Source organism: Engystomops pustulosus, unplaced genomic scaffold (genome assembly GCF_040894005.1).
Source record: "Engystomops pustulosus unplaced genomic scaffold, aEngPut4.maternal MAT_SCAFFOLD_242, whole genome shotgun sequence".
Taxonomy (NCBI): Eukaryota; Metazoa; Chordata; class Amphibia; order Anura; family Leptodactylidae; genus Engystomops; species Engystomops pustulosus.
Window position 1 is genome coordinate 1 of NW_027285121.1, and position 17,084 is coordinate 17,084.

The window sequence follows — 17,084 nt, forward strand, 5'->3', positions numbered from 1 at the left end:
GTCACCTATCACTGCAGGAGGGAGATGGGGGTCACCTATCACTGCAGGAGGGAGATGGGGTCACCTATCACTACAGGAGGTGAGATGGGGGTCACCTATCACTGCAGGAGGGAGATGGGGGTCACCTATCACTGCAGGAGGGAGATGGGGGTCACCTATCACTGCAGGAGGGAGATGGGGGTCACCTATCACTGCAGGAGGGAGATGGGGGTCACCTATCACTGCAGGAGGGAGATGGGGGTCACCTATCACTGCAGGAGGGGAGATGGGGGTCACCTATCACTGCAGGAGGGAGATGGGGGTCACCTATCACTGCAGGAGGGAGATGGGGGTCACCTATCACTGCAGGAGGGAGATGGGGGTCACCTATCACTGCAGGAGGGGGGGAGATGGGGGTCACTATCACTGCAGGAGAGGGAGATGGGGGTCACCTATCACTTTATGGCAGAGTCTGGAAGCTGCATACAGGGTGCAAAACACATGGAGGAGCCGGACTATGAGGAATAAGATTCTCTGCTCTGATGACATGAAGATTGAAAACCCGGCACTGCGTGACGCATGGCGGGGGGGGGCAGCATCAGGCTATGAGGGGGGGGGGCAGCATCAGGCTATGAGGGGGGGGGCAGCATCAGGCTATGAGGGGGGGGCAGCTTCAGGCTATGAAGGGGGGGGCAGCATCAGGCTATGAAGGGGGGGGGGGCAGCATCAGGCTATGAAGGGGAGGGGCAGCATCAGGCTATGAGGGGGGGCAGCATCAGGCTATGAGGGGGGGGCAGCATCAGGCTATGAGGGGGGGCAGCATCAGGCTATGAGGGGGGGGGCAGCATCAGGCTATGAGGGGGGGGCAGCATCAGGCTATGAGGGGGGGGCAGCATCAGGCTATGAGGGGGGGGCAGCATCAGGCTATGAGGGGGGGGCAGCATCAGGCTATGAGGGGGGGCAGCATCAGGCTATGGGGGAAGAGCAGCATCAGGCTATGGGGGGGGGGAGCAGCATCAGGCTATGGGGGGGGGGAGCAGCATCAGGCTATGGGGGGGGGAGCAGCATCAGACTATGGGGGGGGGAGCAGCATCAGGCTATGGGGGGGGGCAGCATCAGGCTATGGGGGGGGGAGCATCAGGCTATGGGGGGGGGGAGCATCATCAGGCTATGGGGGTGGACAGGACCACCGGGTGTAATGGAAGGAGAGATGCATGTGACCAAGTACATAGATCTCCTGGATGAGAACCTCTTCCAGATGCTCTGGACCTCAGACTGTGTTAGACACAGACATGAGCTACACAAGTACCTGACATGTTCTCTCCTCCTATACACATGTGAGAGACACAGACATCAGCTACACAAGTGCCTGACATGTTCTCTCCTCCTATACACATGTGAGAGACACAGACATCTGCTACACAAGTACCTGACATGTTCTCTTCCCCTATACACATGTGAGAGACACAGACATCAGCTACAAAAGTACCTGACATGTTCTGCTATACACATGTGAGAGGCACATACATCAGCTACACAAGTACCTGACATGTTCTCTCCTCCTATACACATGTGAGACACAGACATCAACTACACAAGTACCTGACATGTTATCTCCCCCTATACACATGTGAGAGACACGGACATCAGCTACACAAGTACCTGACATGATCTGCTATACACATGTGAGAGGCACATACATCAGCTACACAAGTGCCTGACATGTTCTCTCCTCCTATACACATGTGAGAGACACAGACATGAGCTACACAAGTAACCTGACATGTTCTCTCCCCCTATACAAATGTGAGAGACACAGACATGAGCTACACAAGTACCTGACATGTTCTCTCCCCCTATACACATGTGAGAGACACAGACATGAGCTACACAAGTACCTGACATGTTTCTCTCCCCTATTACACATGTGAGAGACACAGACATGAGCTACACAAGTACCTGACATGGTTCTCTCTCCCCTATACACATGTGAGAGACACAGACATCAGCTACACAAGTACTTGACATGTTCTGCTATACACATGTGAGAGGCACATACATCAGCTACACAAGTACCTGACATGTTCTGCTATACACATGTGAGAGGCACATACATCAGCTACACAAGTACCTGACATGTTCTCTCCTCCTATACACATGTGAGACACAGACATCAGCTACACATGTACCTGTACATGTTCTCCTCCCCTATACACATGTGAGACACAGACATCAGCTACACAAGTACCTGACATGTTCTCTCCCCCTATACACATGTGAGACACAGACATCAGCTACACAAGTACCTGACATGTTCTGCTATACACATGTGAGAGGCACATACATCAGCTACACAAGTACCTGACATGTTCTCTCCTCCTATACACATGTGAGACACAGACATCAGCTACACAAGTACCTGACATGTTCTGCTATACACATGTGAGAGGCACATACATCAGCTACACAAGTACCTGACATGTTCTCTCCTCCTATACACATGTGAGACACAGACATCAGCTACACAAATACCTGACATGTTCTCTCCCTCCTATACACATGTGAGAGACACAGAACATCAGCTACACAAGTACCTGACATGTTCTCTCCCCTATACACATGTGAGACACAGACATCAGCTACACAAGTACCTGACATGTTCTCTCCTCCTATACACATGTGAGACACAGACATCAGCTACACAAGTACCTGACATGATCTGCTATACACATGTGAGAGGCACATACATCAGCTATACAAGTGCCTGACATGTTCTCTCCTCCTGTACACCTGTGATAGACACAGACATGAGCTAAAAAGTACCTGACATGTTCTCTCCTCCTATACACATGTGTGAGACAGAGACATCAGCTACACAAGTACCTGACATGTTCTCTCCTCCTATACACATGTGTTAGACAGAGACATCAGCTACACAAGTACCTGACATGCTCTGCTATACACATGTGTGAGACAGAGACATCAGCTACACAAGTACCTGACATGCTCTGCTATACACATGTGAGAGACACAGACATCAGCTACACAAGTAGCTGACATGTTCTCTCCTCCTATACACATGTGAGAGACATAGACATCAGCTACACAAGTGCCTGACATGTCCTCTCCTCCTATACACATATAATATACAGACATCAGCTACTCAAGCACCTGACATGTTCTCTCCTCCTATACACTGGTCCGAGACACAGACATCAGCTACACAAGTACCTGACATGTTCTCTCCTTCTATACATATGTGAGACACAGACATCAGCTACACAAGTACCTGACATGTTCTCTCCTCCTATACACATGTGAGAGACACAGACATCAGCTACACAAGTACCTGACATGTTCTCTCCTCCTATACACATGTGAGAGACACAGACATCAGCTACACAAGTACCTGACATGTTCTCTCCTCCTATACACATGTGAGACACAGACATCAGCTACACAAGTACCTGACATGTTCTCTCCTCCTATACACATGTGAGAGACACAGACATCAGCTACACAAGTACCTGACATGATCTGCTATACACATGTGAGAGGCACATACATCAGCTATACAAGTGCCTGACATGTTCTCTCCTCCTATACACATGTGAGAGACATAGACATCAGCTACACAAGTAGCTGACATGTTCTCTCCTCCTATACACATGTGAGAGACATAGACATCAGCTACACAAGTGCCTGACATGTCCTCTCCTCCTATACACATATAATATACAGACATCAGCTACTCAAGCACCTGACATGTTCTCTCCTCCTATACACAGGTCAGAGACACAGACATCAGCTACACAAGTACCTGACATGTTCTCTCCTTCTATACACATGTGAGACACAGACATCAGCTACACAAGTACCTGACATGTTCTCTCCCCCTATACACATGTGAGAGACAGACATCAGCTACACAAGTACCTGACATGTTCTGCTATACACATGTGAGAGGCACATACATCAGCTACACAAGTACCTGACATGTTCTGCTATACACATGTGAGAGGCACATACATCAGCTACACAAGTACCTGACATGTTCTCTCCTCCTATACACATGTGAGACACAGACATCAGCTACACAAGTACCTGACATGTTCTGCTATACACTTGTGAGAGGCACATACATCAGCTACACAAGTACCTGACATGTTCTCTCCTCCTATACACATGTGAGACACAGACATCAGCTACACAAGTACCTGACATGTTCTCTCCTCCTATACACATGTGAGACACAGACATCAGCTACACAAGTACCTGACATGTTCTCTCCTCCTATACACATGTGAGAGACACAGACATCAGCTACACAAGTACCTGACATGTTCTCTCCTCCTATACACATGTGAGAGACACAGACATCAGCTACACAAGTACCTGACATGATCTGCTATACACATGTGAGAGGCACATACATCAGCTATACAAGTGCCTGACATGTTCTCTCCTCCTATACACATGTGAGACACAGACATCAGCTACACAAGTACCTGACATGTTCTCCTCCTATACACATGTGTGAGACAGAGACATCAGCTACACAAGTACCTGACATGTTCTGCTTTACACATGTGTGAGACACAGACATCAGCTACACAAGTACCTGACATGTTCTCTCCTCCTATACACATGTGAGACACAGACATCAGCTACACAAGTACCTGACATGATCTGCTATACACATGTGAGAGGCACATACATCAGCTATACAAGTGCCTGACATGTTCTCTCCTCCTATACACATGTGAGAGACACAGACATCAGCTACACAAGTACCTGACATGTTCTCCTCCTATACACATGTGACACAGACATCAGCTACACAAGTACCTGACATGTTCTCTCCTCCTATACACATGTGACACAGACATCAGCTACACAAGTACCTTACATGCTCTGCTATACACATGTGTGAGACACGGACATCAGCGACACAAGTACCTGACATGTTCTCTCCTCCTGTACACCTGTGATAGACACAGACATGAGCTAAAAAGTACCTGACATGTTCTCTCCCCCTATACACATGTGAGAGGCACATACATCAGCTACACAAGTACCTGACATGTTCTCTCCTCCTATACACATGTGAGACACAGACATCAGCTACACAAGTACCTGACATGTTCTCTCCTCCTATACACATGTGAGAGACACAGACATCAGCTACACAAGTACCTGACATGATCTGCTATACACATGTGAGAGGCACATACATCAGCTATACAAGTGCCTGACATGTTCTCTCCTCCTATACACATGTGAGACACAGACATCAGCTACACAAGTACCTGACATGTTCTCCTCCTATACACATGTGTGAGACAGAGACATCAGCTACACAAGTACCTGACATGTTCTGCTTTACACATGTGTGAGACACAGACATCAGCTACACAAGTACCTGACATGTTCTCTCCTCCTATACACATGTGAGACACAGACATCAGCTACACAAGTACCTGACATGATCTGCTATACACATGTGAGAGGCACATACATCAGCTATACAAGTGCCTGCCATGTTCTCTCCTCCTATACACATGTGAGAGACACAGACATCAGCTACACAAGTACCTGACATGTTCTCCTCCTATACACATGTGACACAGACATCAGCTACACAAGTACCTGACATGTTCTCTCCTCCTATACACATGTGACACAGACATCAGCTACACAAGTGCCTGACATGTCCTCTCCTCCTATACACATATAATATACAGACATCAGCTACTCAAGTACCTGACATGCTCTGCTATACACATGTGTGAGACACGGACATCAGCGACACAAATACCTGACATGTTCTCTCCTCCTGTACACCTGTGATAGACACAGACATGAGCTAAAAAGTACCTGACATGTTCTCTCCCCCTATACACATGTGAGAGGCACATACATCAGCTACACAAGTACCTGACATGTTCTCTCCTTCTATACACATGTGAGACACAGACATCAGCTACACAAGTACCTGACATGTTCTCTCCCCCTATACACATGTGAGAGACACAGACATCAGCTACACAAGTACCTGACATGTTCTCTCCTCCTATACACAAGTGAGACACAGACATCAGCTACACAAGTACCTGACATGTTCTCTCCTCCTATACACATGTGAGAGACACAGACATCAGCTACACAAGTACCTGACATGTTCTCTCCCCCTATACACATGTGAGAGACACAGACATCAGCTACACAAGTACCTGACATGTTCTCTCCCCCTATACACATGTGAGACACAGACATCAGCTACACAAGTACCTGACATGTTCTCTCCTTCTATACACATGTGAGACACAGACATCAGCTACACAAGTACCTGACATGTTCTCTCCCCCTATACACATGTGAGAGACAGACATCAGCTACACAAGTACCTGACATGTTCTGCTATACACATGTGAGAGGCACATACATCAGCTACACAAGTACCTGACATGTTCTCTCCTCCTATACACATGTGAGACACAGACATCAGCTACACAAGTACCTGACATGTTCTGCTATACACTTGTGAGAGGCACATACATCAGCTACACAAGTACCTGACATGTTCTCTCCTCCTATACACATGTGAGACACAGACATCAGCTACACAAGTACCTGACATGTTCTCTACTCCTATACACATGTGAGACACAGACATCAGCTACACAAGTACCTGACATGTTCTCTCCCCCTATACACATGTGAGAGACACAGACATCAGCTACACAAGTACCTGACATGTTCTCTCCCCCTATACACATGTGAGAGACAGACATCAGCTACACAAGTTCCTGACATGTTCTGCTATACACATGTGAGAGGCACATACATCAGCTACACAAGTACCTGACATGTTCTCTCCTCCTATACACATGTGAGACACAGACATCAGCTACACAAGTACCTGACATGTTCTGCTATACACATGTGAGAGGCACATACATCAGCTACACAAGTACCTGACATGTTCTCTCCTCCTATACACTTGTGAGACACAGACATCAGCTACACAAGTACCTGACATGTTCTCTCCTCCTATACACATGTGAGACACAGACATCAGCTACACAAGTACCTGACATGTTCTCTCCTCCTATACACATGTGAGAGACACAGACATCAGCTACACAAGTACCTGACATGATCTGCTATACACATGTGAGAGGCAAATACATCAGCTATACAAGTGCCTGACATGTTCTCTCCTCCTATACACATGTGAGACACAGACATCAGCTACACAAGTACCTGACATGTTCTCCTCCTATACACATGTGTGAGACAGAGACATCAGCTACACAAGTACCTGACATGTTCTGCTTTACACATGTGTGAGACACAGACATCAGCTACACAAGTACCTGACATGTTCTCTCATCCTATACACATGTGAGACACAGACATCAGCTACACAAGTACCTGACATGATCTGCTATACACATGTGAGAGGCACATACATCAGCTATACAAGTGCCTGACATGTTCTCTCCTCCTATACACATGTGAGAGACACAGACATCAGCTACACAAGTACCTGACATGTTCTCCTCCTATACACATGTGACACAGACATCAGCTACACAAGTACCTGACATGTTCTCTCCTCCTTTACACATGTGACACAGACATCAGCTACACAAGTACCTTACATGCTCTGCTATACACATGTGTGAGACACGGACATCAGCGACACAAGTACCTGACATGTTCTCTCCTCCTGTACACCTGTTATAGACACAGACATGAGCTAAAAAGTACCTGACATGTTCTCTCCCCCTATACACATGTGAGAGGCACATACATCAGCTACACAAGTGCCTGACATGTTCTCTCCTCCTATACACATGTGAGAGACACAGACATCAGCTACACAAGTACCTGACATGTTCTCCTCCTATACACATGTGACACAGACATCAGCTACACAAGTACCTGACATGTTCTCTCCTCCTATACACATGTGACACAGACATCAGCTACACAAGTACCTTACATGCTCTGCTATACACATGTGTGAGACACGGACATCAGCGACACAAGTACCTGACATGTTCTCTCCTCCTGTACACCTGTGATAGACACAGACATGAGCTAAAAAGTACCTGACATGTTCTCTCCCCCTATACACATGTGAGAGGTACATACATCAGCTACACAAGTGCCTGACATGTTCTCTCCTCCTATACACATGTGAGAGACACAGACATCAGCTACACAAGTAGTTGACATGTTCTCTCCTCCTATACACATGTGAGAGACATAGACATCAGCTACACAAGTGCCTGACATGTCCTCTCCTCCTATACACATATAATATACAGACATCAGCTACTCAAGTACCTGACATGCTCTGCTATACACATGTGTGAGACACGGACATCAGCGACACAAGTACCTGACATGTTCTCTCCTCCTGTACACCTGTGATAGACACAGACATGAGCTAAAAAGTACCTGACATGTTCTCTCCCCCTATACACATGTGAGAGGCACATACATCAGCTACACAAGTACCTGACATGTTCTCTCCTTCTATACACATGTGAGACACAGACATCAGCTACACAAGTACCTGACATGTTCTCTCCCCCTATACACATGTGAGAGACACAGACATCAGCTACACAAGTACCTGACATGTTCTCTCCTCCTATACACAAGTGAGACACAGACATCAGCTACACAAGTACCTGACATGTTCTCTCCTCCTATACACATGTGAGAGACAGACATCAGCTACACAAGTACCTGACATGTTCTCTCCTCCTATACACATGTGTGAGACACAGACATCAACTACACAAGTACCTGACATGTTCTCTCCCCCTGTACACATATGAGAGACAGACATCAGCTACACAAGTACCTGACATGTTCTCTCCTCCTATACACATGTGAGAGACACAGACATCAGCTACACAAGTACCTGACATGTTCTGCTATACACATGTGAGAGGCACATACATCAGCTACACAAGTGCCTGACATGTTCTCTCCTCCTATACACATGTGAGAGACACAGACATCAGCTACACAAGTACCCGACGTGTTCTCTCCTCCTATACACATGTGTGAGACACAGACATCAACTACACAAGTACCTGACATGTTCTAACCTCCTATACACATGTGTGAGACACAGACATCAACTACACAAGTACCCGTCAAGCTCTGCTATGACATCTTTCCTATACACACACACAGGCTGCAGGGGGTGTGGCCGTCAGCCACAGGAAGCACATCATTAAACAGCCTCGCATCATTATGCAGGCTGTCAGTCCAGCACTGGGGGTGTGGCTGTGCCTCCCACTCATGAATAAGCTGGACAGCTTGAATATGCTAATGACTCATTGGACATTTCACAGGTCATTTGCATACAGCTTTAGGACCTCATTGCTTAAGTTTACAGGCATGTAGAGGGAAAATGAAGGGCTAGAGGCAATGCTCTCTAATGGCAGTTTATGAAAATATATTTAGATTAGGGGGGTTATTTTGCATGACGGGTTTTCTTTAATGAATTACAAATGAAACAAAGAGTGAAAACTGTAAAGGGGTGTAAATACTCTGCATACCCACTGTATATCCCCTCATACTCCAGCTCCTCCCACTTATTATCTTATCAGGAAATCAGATTTCCCAACAATAGAGCATTCATAGAGCTGCTCCCCGGGAGATTCCATATGACTCCTCCAGTTGGTGCTTGTCTCACAGGTCGGGTATGACGTCTCCATCGTGGGGCCTGCTCCAGCTTGTATACACATAGGTCACACTCCGGTTCTTCTGGCCTTCTCTAACTGTTGTACCTCCCTATCACCCTGTGCAAGTCTTCATGTTCCACCCTGTGTACACGACACATTGACCAACCCCCCCTTCCCATGTAGAGGCTACACTTCTCACCAACCAAAGGTGGCTCTTCATCTTCTCATCGTCTACATCTATCCCTCTCCTCCACCATCATCATCATCTACATCTATCCCTGTCCTCCACCATCACCATCTACATCTATCCCTCTCCTCCACCACCATCACATTCTACATCTATCCCTCTCCAGCACCATCACCTTCTACATCTATCCCTCTCCTCCACCACCACCTTCTACATCTATCCCTCTCCTCCACCACCACCTTCTACATCTATCCCTCTCCTCCACCACCACCATCTACATCTATCCCTCTCCACCACCATCATCATCATCTACATCTATCCCTCTCCACCACCATCATCATCATCTACATCTATCCCTCTCCACCACCATCATCATCATCTACATCTATCCCTCTCCTCCACCACCATCTACATCTATCCCTCTCCTCCACCACCATCTACATCTATCCCTCTCCTCCACCACCATCTACATCTATCCCACTCCTCCACCACCATCTACATCTATCCCTCTTCTCCACCACCATCTACATCTATCCCTCTCCTCCACCACCATCTACATCTATCCCTCTCCTCCACCACCATCTACATCTATCCCTCTCCTCCACCACCATCTACATCTATCCCTCTCCTCCACCACCATCTACATCTATCCCTCTCCTCCACCACCATCTACATCTATCCCTCTCCTCCACCACCATCTACATCTATCCCTCTCCTCCACCACCATCTACATCTATCCCTCTCCTCCACCACCATCTACATCTATCCCTCTCCTCCACCACCATCTACATCTATCCCTCTCCTCCACCACCATCTACATCTATCCCTCTCCTCCACCACCATCTACATCTATCCCTCTCCTCCACCACCATCTACATCTATCCCTCTCCTCCACCACCATCTACATCTATCCCTCTCCTCCACCACCATCTACATCTATCCCTCTCCTCCACCACCATCTACATCTATCCCTCTCCTCCACCACCATCTACATCTATCCCTCTCCTCCACCACCATCTACATCTATCCCTCTCCTCCACCACCATCTACATCTATCCCTCTCCTCCACCACCATCTACATCTAGCCCTCTCTCCACCACCATCACATCTATCCCTCTCCTCCACCACCATCTACATCTTATCCTCTCCTCCACCACCATCTACATCTATCCCTCCCTCCACACACCATAACATTATTCTGACTCCTCCACCACATCATTCTATTTTAATCTAGAAATATATATCTCACCACCATCTCATCTATCCCTCTCCTCCACCACCATCTACATCTATCCCTCTCCTCCACCACCATCTACATCTATCCCTCTCCTCCACCACCATCTACATCTATCCCTTCCTCCACCACCTTCTACATCTCCCTCCTCCACCACCATCTACATCTATCCCTCTCCTCCACCACCATCTACATCTATCCCTCTCCTCCACCACCATCTACATCTATCCCTCTCCTCCACCACCATCTACATCTATCCCTCTCCCCACCACCATCTACATCTATCCCTCTCCCTCCACCACCATCTACATCTATCCCTCTCCTCCACCACCATCTACATCTATCCTCTCCTCCACCACCACCATCTACATCTATCCCTCTCCTCCACCACCACCACCATCGTCTACATCTATCCCTCTCCTCCACCACCACCATCTACTTCTATCCCTCTCCTCCACCACCACCATCATCTACATCTATCCCTTCTCCACCACCATCATCATCGTCTACATCTATCCCTCTCCTCCACCACCACCCGTCTACATCTATCCCTCTCCACCACCATCATCATCATCTATCATCTATCCCTCTCCTCCACCACCACCGTCTACATCTATCCCTCTCCTCACCATCATCATCTCTCTACATCTATCCCTCTCCTCCCACCACCATCTACATCTATCCCCCTCCTCCACCACCATCATCATCATCTACATCTATCCCTCTCCACCACCATCATCATCATCTACATCTATCCCTCTTCTCCACCACCACCATTATCTATCCCTCTCCTCCACCACCACCATTATCTATCCCTCTCCTCCACCACCACCATTATCGTCTACATCTATCCCTCTCCTCCACCACCACCACCATTTCATTTACCCCCTCCCCCCTTCACTTTATGTGAGATATTTAGGGCATCACCTTATATAACTGTTTGGGTACGGCAGGCAGAGGTGGGCATCATGAGCAGATATGGGGGTGGTGTGGGTGCCCATGGCAGTACCCTGGAGGATGGAATAGATAGTGGGACACCTCTCATCATTTTTAGGTTGTGAACATGGGGGGGTGTCTGAATCCAGTCACCCCCATTTCTCATTCTTTAGAACTACACTGGATGAGGAACGTTCTTCGTGTTATTGTGGGATGTCTGTCCACCTACTACTCCAGGTATCAGCCATCAATCCCATCACGTCAGACGTCTCCTCCCATTCCTCTACTTTATATTACTCTGTAATGAAGTGGGTTAATATAACAATCTATAACTCTCACATCCTCTTACCCTCCCAATTCTGCAGATCCCCCTCCTCCTGACTCTTGGGGTTGCAGTATATAATGTGTAATGGGATTGCACACTGACTGGTGTATGAAGGGTTAATACACGAGCGGGGGAGGGGAGGCTGGATGAATGGAGGTCTTTGAGCAGGAGGGACAGACAGGAGGCGGAAGGAAAGTGCTGGAGAGAGGAAGAGGGAGAAGGAGAAGGACGTGGACACTGAGACGGCAGCAAGCCGGACCCTACGTGTATGTGTATACAGGGGACCCCCAGATAGTGCCCCCGCTCCTAATAACCAGCCCGTCCCATTATAACCTCCTCTGTATAATCACTAAACTCCTAATAACCAGCCCGTCCCATTATAACCTCCTCTGTATAATCACTAAACTCCTAATAACCAGACCATCCCATTATAACCTCCTCTGTATAATCACTAAACTCCTAATAACCAGACCGTCCCATTATAACCTCCTCTGTATAATCACTAAACTCCTAATAACCAGACCGTCCCATTATAACCTCCTCTGTATAATCACTAAACTCCTTCTTCTGTATAGCCTTCCGTACATTATATCCTGCTCCTGTATAGCCTTCCGTACATTATATCCTGCTCCTGTATAGCCTTCCGTACATTATATCCTGCTCCTGTATAACCCTCCGTACATTATATCCTGCTCCTGTATAACCCTCCGTACATTATATCCTGCTCCTGTATAACCCTCCGTACATCCCATTATAAACCACTGCATATAATAACCTGCTCTCTGTGTATAACATCCAGCTCTAACCTTCCCTCCATATAACACTGAATAGAAGTCTCTGTAACACTATAACCTCCGGCTCCCTGGATAACACCGTTGAGGCAGTTGTGGCTGTGCCGGCTCCCCGGGGTGAGGGTCTAGGGGACATCCAGCGGTGACAGATGTTAGTTTCCTGGGGATCGGTGTACAGTGATGGCGCAGGACAAAGGACGTCCCTGGGAGCCTCCGGACTTGTGGTCCGATATGGAGGAGAAGCTGTGGATCCTTCAAGATATGAACATGTTATACATCCGGCAGATCGCCCTGAGCCTGCAGGTAACCTCCGACCTGGGGATGGGGGGGGGGGGGGGTGTCACCTGATGATCAATGCATGGCATCTGCTGGGGTAGCCGTGTGTGCTGGGGGTGGTCATTGCCAGAAACAGAAGGAGAAGAGCTCCGACATAGAACACCTGACCCCATAGGAGTGTGGGACCTGAGCCCCACAGGAGTGTGGGACCTGAGCCCCACAGGAGTGTGGGACCTGAGCCCCACAGGAGTGTGGGACCTGAGCCCCACAGGAGTGTGGGACCTGAGCCCCACAGGAGTGTGGGACCTGAGCCCCACAGGAGTGTGGGACCTGAGCCCCACAGGAGTGTGGGACCTGAGCCCCACAGGAGTGTGGGACCTGAGCCCCACAGGAGTGTGGGACCTGAGCCCCACAGGAGTGTGGGACCTGAGCCCCACAGGAGTGTGGGACCTGAGCCCCACAGGAGTGTGGGACCTGAGCCCCACAGGAGTGTGGGACCTGAGCCCCATTACCCCCATAAACCTTGATGTAGCCTTATGCATATCATACATAATGATCCCAGTATGAGGGGTCTGAGTGGACATCTGGAGGATTGTTAGAGTCCACCAAAGTTGCTCTTGAATGCCAATGACACAATGGTTTCTGTGTTTCTCCTCGTGTCCTGACATTTTACGAAGACATGGGGTCTGTGGTGCCCCCGCACTGCTAACGTCACAAGCGTAACCCTTTCTTGGCTTATGTTGGGGGTAAAAGCAGGTTGGTGGAAGGACACAATTACCACATATAGGGGGTCATTTACTAAGGGCCCGAATCGCGTTTTCCCGATGTGTTACCCGAATATTTCCGATTTGCGCCGAGTTTCCTTGAATTGCCCCGGGATTGTGGCGCACGGGTTTGGATTGTGTCGCGCGCGCACCAGCTTCCGTGCGCCACAAATAGGGGGCGTGGTTTTCGAGCAACCCGAATTATTCGGACAAGCCCCTGAATTTAAAAACCGAATTGTGTCGCATAAGGACCGCTTACCTTCACCTGGTCCAGCTCGGTGCATTCCGGCGCGATGAGTTTACTTTCAGCGCAGCAGCGCCACCTGGTGGACGGCGGAAGAACTACCTTATTAAATCCCGGCCGGACCCGAATCCAGAGCGGAGAAGCCGCCGCTGGAACGCGAATGGACCGGGTAAGTAAATGTGCCCCATAGTGTTACATGTGACCATGTCTGAAGCCCTTTGGAAGAGGCGAGGACGTTCTGCAGGCTTGTGTCATGGGTGGTGGCTGCGCTTGACAAGGACTCTAATGAATTCTAATAATTTTTAAAATAAATGAATAGGAAACATTTGGTTGACAACCAGGAGGGGTAACATAGCAGAACTGAGAATAGTTAAAGGCTGATGATGGAGTACAGCGCAGGAGAAGTCCTGGCTAAGACCAGGTTATAGCTGATAGTAGAAGTGAAGTATCAGAGAAGTCATGGAGCCACCATGGATTGATTATTGCTGATCATAAGGGTTGGGACTGATGAAGTCCTAGATGAGATGAGGTCATAGCTGATGATGGATATTTAGTACTAGAGAAGTCTTAGAGATGGAGTTACTTCTGATGATCTAGTACTGGAGAACTCTTAGATAAGATGAGGTTACGCCTGATGATAGAGGTGTAGGACAAGCGAATTCCTTGATGGGATGAGGTTATGATTGACGTGTAGTACTGGAGAAGTCCCAGAGGAGATTAGGTCATAACTGATGATGGAGATGTAGCACTGGAAGAGTCCTAGATGAGTTGAGTTTATAACTTATGGTGGAGATGCAGCACAGGAGAAGTTCTAGATGAGTTGATGATAGAGATGTAGAACTGGAGAAGTCCTAGATGAGATGAAGTCCTGAGAAGAGATAAGGTCATAACTGATGATGGACACTTAGTGCTGGAGAAGTCCTAGATGAGGTTATGACTGATGATGGAGATGTAGTGAGGAAGAATGGTGGAACCTCCAGCCTCTAGATGTACAAAGAAGAATGGGGGGACCTCCAGCCTCTAGATGTACAAAGAAGAATGGGGGAACCTCCAGCCTCTAGATGTACAAAGAAGAATGGGGGAACCTCCAGCCTCTAGATGTACAGAGAAGAATGGAGGAACCTCCAGCCTCTAGATGTACAGAGAAGAATGGGGGAACCTCCAGCCTCTAGATGTACAAAGAAGAATGGGGGGAACCTCCAGCCTCTAGATCAGGGGTCAGGAACCTTTTTGGCCGAGAGAGCCATGAACGCCACATACTTTAAAATGTTATTCCGGAAGAGCCATATCATGTGTACATGCCCCCTAGTAGATAGGTAGTCCCAGGGTCACGGGCCCCTGCAATCTAGGTCTCGGATCGCAGGCACACCTGTGCCCCTCTCTGTGGCGGCGCCCCTTTCCGAGCTCATTCAACTCACCACTTTCCGCCTCCCGGCTGGCCAGCACATGCGCCATCACTCGCGGATTTAAAGGGGCACTTCCCACTTTCGCAGTTCCTATAAAGACCAGGGGCTACCAGATAGGTAGCCATAGCACATGTCCCCCAGTATATATGTAGCCATAGCACATGCCCCCAGTATATAGGTATCTGCAGCACATACTCCCGTTAGATAGGTAGCTGCAGCACATACTCCCGTTGGATAGGTAGCCACAGCACATACTCCCAGTAGAAAGGTAGCCACAGCACATACTCCCAGTAGAAAGGTAGCCACAGCACATACTCCCAGTAGAAAGGTAGCCACAGCACATACTCCCAGTAGAAAGGTAGCCACAGCACATACTCCCAGTAGAAAGGTAGCCACAGCACATACTGCCAGTAGATAGGTAGCCACTGCACATGCCCCCAAGTAGATAAGTAGCCACAGCACATACTGCCAGTAGATATGTAGCCACAGCACATACTGCCAGTAGATATGTAGCCACAGCACATACTGCCAGTAGATATGTAGCCACAGCACATACTGCCAGTAGATATGTAGCCACAGCACATACTGCCAGTAGATATGTAGCCACAGCACATACTCCGAGTAGATATGTAGCCACAGCACATGCCCCCAAGTAGATAAGTAGCCACAGCACATACTCCCAGTAGATATGTAGCCACAGCACATACTGCCAGTAGATAGGTAGCCACAGCACATGCCCCCAAGTAGATATGTAGCCACAGCACATACTCCCAGTAGATATGTAGCCACAGCACATACTGCCAGTAGATATGTAGCCACAGCACATACTGCCAGTAGATAGGTAGCCACAGCACATGCCCCCAAGTAGATAAGTAGCCACAGCACATACTGCCAGTAGATAGGTAGCCACAGCACATGCCCCCAAGTAGATAAGTAGCCACAGCACATACTCCCAGTAGATATGTAGCCACAGCACATACTCCCAGTAGATATGTAGCCACAGCACATACTGCCAGTAGATAGGTAGCCACAGCACATGCCCCCAAGTAGATAAGTAGCCACAGCACATACTCCGAGTAGATAGGTAGTCACAGCAAAAAAAAAAAAAAAGAATATTCACTTACAAGGGCTCCCTGCAGCCAGCTCCTCATCACTCCCACGCTCTTCTCTTTGAGCCAGGCGATGGTGCCTGGGTCATACAAAGGATGTAGGCTGCGGTTACATCG

At 48.3% G+C, this 17,084-nt stretch overlaps 1 protein-coding gene across 2 annotated transcripts in view; it reads left to right on the forward strand.

The window, feature by feature from the left end:
- The first annotated feature begins 12,217 nt into the window (after window positions 1-12,217).
- Window positions 12,218-17,084, forward strand: part of RTKN (rhotekin) — a 30,865-nt gene continuing 25,998 nt past the window's right edge. Inside the window, exon 1 of one of the 2 annotated variants that reach the window (XM_072132148.1) lies at window positions 12,218-13,471. In XM_072132148.1, the coding sequence (XP_071988249.1) occupies window positions 13,349-13,471 (123 nt within the window). In that variant the 5' untranslated portion in view covers window positions 12,218-13,348. The remainder of the gene's footprint in view (window positions 13,472-17,084) is intronic. The other variant, XM_072132147.1, reaches the window with a different exon arrangement.